Below are 6,550 nucleotides of genomic sequence, written 5' to 3'. Positions count from 1 at the left end.
GGTTTATGCATTGGTGCATATGGCTAGACGCTTATGAAGATATTTCCAAGCGCACCCAATAAGGGTCCTAACAGATCAGCTGATAAAGCAGGTACGACAAACAACAATTTGTCGTCAAACAAATATGAAATTGCTTGATAAATCCTAACAAATTTACATTCGCTGATACTTGTTGATCAGGTGCTATATAAACCAGAAAATTCTGGTCGCATGGCCAAATGGGCTATTGAATTAGGAGAGCATGAAATAAGCTTCTCACCATGAAGTGCGGTAAAAGGGCAAGTCCTAGCAGATTATCTGGCTGAAACAGCCGGAGATATCGAAGTCTCGCATGAATAAAAAGAAATACCACCTCCGCCCGAACAGCTGTGGAAAATGCACACAGATGGGGCTTGTGGCCCAGAAGGCGCATGGGCGAGAATAGTCCTAAAAAGTCCAGAAGGAGAGGAATATACCTTCGCACTGCGATTCAGCTTTCCTGTCACAAATAATGAAGCTGAAAATGAAGCATTGTTATCTGGGATGCGGGTACCAAAATAGTTGGAGATTAAAGAACTGTCAGTATATGTTGATTCACAGTTAGTTGCAAACCAATTTAACGGAATATTGGAAGCACACAATGAATCAATGCAAAAATACTTAAAGCTTGTGCAAGAGCTAGCAGTTGACTTCGATTTATTCCAGATAACTCAGGTTTCGAGGACGCTGAATAAAAAGGCGGATGCGCTAAGTAAGTTAGCCGCATTAACATTCAGTCATTTTAAGAAAGAAATTTGGGTTGAGGAAGTTAAAGTAAAATCTATTGAAGAAGACAGTGTTTCGGCTGCAGTTGAAGAAGAGGAGCAGAGTTGGATGACACCAATAATAGAATTTGTAACCAAAGGTACATTGCCAATAGATTCAAGTGAAGCAAGAAAGATTAAGATGAAAGCACCAATGTATCTGTTAGACAAGGGAATTTTATATAGAAAGTCTTCTCTGGGACCTCATTTGCGGTGCCTTAATCCAACTCAAGCGAAGTCAATCATACGGGAAGTACACGAGGGAATGTGAGCTCTGCCTTAGGGATACAAAACAGTTGCGTCCAAAATAATTCGGCTTGGATATTACTGGCCATCAATGTACAGAGATGCTGTAGAGGTAATATGCAAGTGTCAATCGTGTCAACTTCATGCACCGGTAAGCAAGGCTCCGCGACATCCTATGATACCGGTCGCGTCTCCATGGCCGTTCTGCAAATGGGCAATCGACATAGTGGGGCCATTCCCTGCAGGACCAGGGGGTGTAAAATTTCTGGTAGTGGCCATTGATTATTTCACGAAATGGGTAGAGGCCAAACCACTAAAAACAATTTCGGGCAAGAAAATTCGAAATTTTGTGTGGGAAAACATCGTCTGTCAGTTTGGAATACCAAATGAAATAGTAAGCGACAATGGTACGTAGTTCGAAGGTAATCCATTTAGTGATTGGTGCCAAGAATTGAATATAAAACAAATATTTACATCAGTCGCACACCCTCGGGCGAATGGTCAGTGTGAGGTTACGAATCGGGATATCGTTTTAGGAATCAAAGCAAGGCTGGGATTGTGTCGAAGGGGTTGGATAGACGAACTGCCTAATGTTTTGTGGGCACACCGCACAACTCCAAAGGGCGCAACTAATGAAACACCTTTTAGTTTGGTCTACGGGTCCGAGGCTGTAATACCCGTCAAAATAAATGTGCCAACTATGCTCATAGCTTCCTTCGATAAAAGTAGCAACAGCGAAGAACTACGTGAAAATCTAAAGTTAGTTGAAGAACGCAGAGAAATGGCGGCCATAAAAGAAGCAATCAATAAACAAAGAATTGCAAGCTACTATAATAAGCGCGTACAACGATTATCTTTCCAATTGGATGACTTGGTGTGGCGAAAAAACGAAGCAAGCAGGGCAGAGGATACGGGTAAGCTTGGACCTAAATGGGAAGGACCTTACAAGGTTATTGGCGTAAGTGATACAGGGGCGTATCGTCTAGCAAGTTTGGATAGAAGAGCAATAAAGCGCACCTGGCATGCGCAGACACTGAAACGGTGCTACATATGAAAAACTGCAGCGGGACTGATCACCTCAAACAACTATTTAAAGTTTTTATCATGTGAATTTTTATTTTCCATTGTAAACATGACAGCTAAGTGCTGGTCAAAAGATATGTTTGAAATAAATTGAATTATGCAATTTAAGCCAATAACTTGTGCATTTTTTTTTACATTTGTTGATTGCATGCCCCTTAAGCTGCACAGGGACACACTCGGAGTCTCAAGTGGCATAGTTTAGTTTGGTTACTAATACTATTTTTAATGGTGACAGTAGTAAAACATTGGTTTGTTTCAAACGCTCGTACACCGCGCAAGACGGAGACTTGCATAGTCTAGACTATAAAATACAAGTTTGGTTACTTGTTTAAATAACCCGGACATTGGCGTGGCCGGAAGACTCTTGAGTATAGACATTGGTTTGTATATAGTACGGGTAATTTACATTGGATTGTATACGTGTACGTACTTATAAATTTTTTTACAAAAGTCTTGAGTATAAACTTATAAGCATTGGTTTGCTTACTGTTGCGTATAACATTGGATTGTTAGCGCAAGAATAAAAAGATCATGAAACGATTGAGGGGTCGCTCCCGTCATGAAGTCATGGAATTTATTCTACATAAAGAGTTATTAAATACATAATTTTGTAACAAATCATTATAACCGCCGTAGTGATTTCGTAAAGATACAATATATGCACTTTAACCAAAAAAGATGTGGAATTATACCCAGTCAAAAGATAATAAATTACAGTCATAAAATATTTTTTCAACCGCTTAGCATAAAAGCGGGACACGTACCAAAATTTGACCTAATACAAGCTAATATAAAAATAAAAAAGGGGGTGGCATTGGTTGGAACGTTTGCCCTACACTAAGGAGAGTATGCCATCCTCGCACGCAGCGATCAGACGCACACTCCGCAGTCAACATAAAAGAAAAATATAATATAGGGATGCGAAACCTCCAAGACTGCAAGGCTCATCCCTCATTGGCAAAACCAAGCCACCCATGGATAGCTTAACAAACTCAATTGAGTTTGTCAATAATTATCTCCTGCGTGGAGATGGTTGGATCGTTAATGAGAAATTGAAGACGGGGGATCGAGATTTGTTGAAGTTAGGAACAAGCTTCCTCACATTTTTCCTTGGCTCCATCAACGAGCAACTCAGAAATATAGGGGGAATCATGGGGGTACATACAGTTCCTGGCGAATAACATTCCAGAACAGGGTTCGCTCATATGCACATGCAGCAACCCTGGCTGCACCAAATTGCCGCTCGACGGCTTTGCAGTCGAGAGCATGCTGAACAAGGTTAGGTAAACCCTTGTAGAGAATGTCATACTCCACCTTTAAAGTTTCATGTTTCGTGACCCAAGACTCCTGTGATGCAATCCAGTTACTAAAGCTTTCATTTAAAAAGATGACATGGTTCTCTGACTCTTTGAGCTTTGCAGCCAGCGATGTAATCTCCGACTCCATAAACTGTTTCTCAGCAATATGCTGATCCTCCTCTTGTTGCCTTTTATACATCATAACATTGATTCGCTCTTCTGCCTACTTGTGCGCAATTACCGCAACCGCCAGCTGAGCAGTTAGTTTTACGTTTTCTTGCTGCAAGGAAGTCTCTGTGGATGACGGCGGTGGTGGATGAGCGAGCGCAGCAGATTTGAGTTGAAAACGATTGAGGTCCTTGGAAAAGTTGAACAGCGTTGCTTGCGTGTCCATGTACAGTTCCTCGGTAGGTGAGAGTGTGGAAAACTTTTGAATTAACTGCTGAGGGGTGCAGGATTGTAGAAAAGAAAATTGTTGGGCGAATACTGAAACAGGAATCTTCATGAATTCTTTGGCATTTGGAATAAGTAGAGACAAATCTTCTGGATTTGTACATGCACGTTTGGAGTGATGAACTACACTACTTGGACCTGCAAAAACAATAAGCATGGCGTATAAAAATCTTAACATCGAAATTCAATTAAAAGGTCGATGGATGAAATTAATACCTTCGTCATGTAACCTTTTATGGTTACCTAGCCCTCTAGTACTGGGAGTTTGGTATAATGAAGGCAGTGTATCTGAATGACTAGCTGGCGAACTCGAATGGTTACCGGAATCGGTCGGATTGGCTGCGTAAGATTCCAACTTCATCTGCAATGATAAAACAATAAATGTGTGATACATAAAACTTGTAACTAGGGTTACATCGTGTAAGGGAAAAGTATAAGAGTATGAGATATACCTTTTTTAGGCTTTTTTCAGAGAAGATGAAAAGGGTAGAGTGATTTACAAAGGAAAAACATTGTGAGATATGAAAAAGCCAAAAGGCTATTTATAAAGAAAATACGGGAGTCAAAAAGTAACGCGGGTATAATAATAGCCGTACACGTGTATCAATCTCGAGCTAAATACCTTGTTAAAAGGTCCGGTGCACATTAGCATCAACAGGCGGTTGTATAATTACAATCATTACCTTTTCGGTAAACAGTGACAGTTGTCACCTCGAGTGCAGGAAATGCAGCCGAAAAGACAGTTTGGTGACTGCACGCATACATTGCATTTAATGCTAATACAGTATCCGGTTACGCATATATATTTAAATAACCTCACAATCTGTCCGGTTACATATGAAATCCAACTAGGATTTATATTTGCACTATTAAGCATGCTAATCTGATTTAAAGGTGTCGTTAAGGTTCATTGTGTATACATTTTTTCTTACTAGTTCGACGTCATACACTATATTTCAATGTATATAACATCGAACTGGGGGGACTTAATGATACGCATATCCGCAAGATTGTGCGGATGCGCATTCGAAGCCCTAAAACCGCACACAAAGGTAAATGTCACGGGTAGAGTCGCACCTTGTGTGCCTATACCATCTGATGCGAGTTTCATATACTTACATAAGGATCCAGTACATTCTAGAAGAATGTACGGTATAATCAATTCGGATTCTTTTCCTTAAATAACGAAAGTTAGTTGGGATAAGATTGCATTTAATTAAGAAAGAGATTTTTACCGAAACCCTAATTCATGAGCCTATAAATACATAGCTCATAAACCCTAATACATATACATTCATTCGTTTACTCATACGTAAACCACAGCATACAAATCTTCATCGTACGAACAAAGCTTCTTACGATCTTAAAGACTTTCAGGTATGTCTCGAACTATAAAACCTTCATGTCTTTGGGCCACTCAACCTCGTATGCTAGGTTGTTGGTGGACTCTCAAATCGGCCACCCTGTTGGAATCGAAACGATGCCAATGTGGGTTATCCACGACTATGCGTCAGATTTCCAAATGTTGTTAGTCCTTAAACCCCATTATGCACTCAAGCGTAGGTTCACCTTGACCTCGTGAAAATATGCTTGATCAAATTGTATGTGTGATTTTCCGGATATCCAATAACATGTTTCAGTACACATGGCTTCAATGAGGAAGATGATAGATAATTCCTCTGAGAATTCACATGGTGTTCTTATCGTGTATGAAACCTGGCCCTTGAAGCTTATTGAACCAGTCATTTATCGTAATAAATAGGTAAAAAAAAATATGATATTAGCGCTTTCTTATGCTTATGTAATCTTCCGTTCTGATGTATTCTCTACTTATGCTTATATAATCTTCTGTTCTGATGGGTATTAGTAATGTTAAGTTTTGTTACTAAAACAAATTATAAGCACTTTTTTGACACAAACCATGTGTTTGACGCACTTTTTCATGCAAGTTTTAGTGAGAAAAGAAAATTCAAGAACTTCTATTTGATTTGTTTCTGAATATGTTTAAAGTTGACTGTACAAGTGCCACAAATGATTTCTATGTCAAATTTTTGGTACACCATTTCTATGCCATAAAGTTGACCGTACACTATAACTAAAGAAGAATATAACACGATCAGGATATTAAATAGTTGGTGGTATCACGATTTCTTAACTATGGTCTTCTGATATGATTTTTACCATTAATATAAAGTTATTGATTATTCAGCAGTGCAGTTTATAAGCCGAGTCTTTCATTTTTAATGGAGGATTAAAACATACCATTTCTATGAAATGTATGTTTTATCAAGGACAAGTAATAAGTTGACTATTGTCCAAAATAACTACATTGTATAGATTGAAGCCATATGTTATGAATCTGTTGTTTCGTTTCTTATTAGACGTTCTTTTTTCTCAATATCTTTCTTTGGTAAATTTTTACTATGTCTTTTGAGTATTCAGTTAAACATTGTTGTTTTCTATTTCGTAAAACTTGATGAATTATGTTATTTTATCTACATAATTATATAACGTATCATTCAAAAAAAAATTCTTTAAAATCCCTATGATTCCACGGGTCTCTACACTAGTATATATACACATTCTGAGAGAAAGTGAAGTAGCGGCGCAAAGAATATGAGATGATTATTTTTTAGACACGTTAAAGTATCCGCCAAACATGTCTAAAAGAAGGTTTCGTATGTGATG

General features: G+C 38.6%; 1 protein-coding gene across 1 annotated transcript; it reads left to right on the top strand.

Annotated features, from left to right (window-relative positions):
• Positions 1-1,119: 1,119 nt before the first annotated feature.
• Positions 1,120-2,082, top strand: LOC139854268 (uncharacterized). The gene is made up of 2 exons (XM_071843583.1): positions 1,120-1,435; positions 1,508-2,082. Exons 1-2 carry the CDS (start codon positions 1,120-1,122, stop codon positions 2,080-2,082), a joined length of 891 nt encoding a protein of 296 aa, XP_071699684.1.
• The last annotated feature ends 4,468 nt before the right edge of the window (positions 2,083-6,550 follow it).

Source organism: Rutidosis leptorrhynchoides, chromosome 6, assembly GCF_046630445.1.
Source record: "Rutidosis leptorrhynchoides isolate AG116_Rl617_1_P2 chromosome 6, CSIRO_AGI_Rlap_v1, whole genome shotgun sequence".
Taxonomy (NCBI): domain Eukaryota; kingdom Viridiplantae; phylum Streptophyta; class Magnoliopsida; order Asterales; family Asteraceae; genus Rutidosis; species Rutidosis leptorrhynchoides.
Note: the sequence above shows the minus strand (reverse complement) of the source record. Positions and strands in the feature narration are given on the sequence as shown.

What these genes read in the sequence shown, in the direction of transcription:
- LOC139854268 (XM_071843583.1), top strand. Translation starts at nt 1,120, where the DNA reads ATGTACAGAGATGCTGTAGAGGTAATATGCAAGTGTCAATCGTGTCAA. An exon ending in TGAAATAGTAAGCGACAATG is followed by an intron (nt 1,436 to 1,507) that starts GTACGTAGTTCG and finishes TATTTACATCAG; the next exon opens with TCGCACACCCTCGGGCGAAT.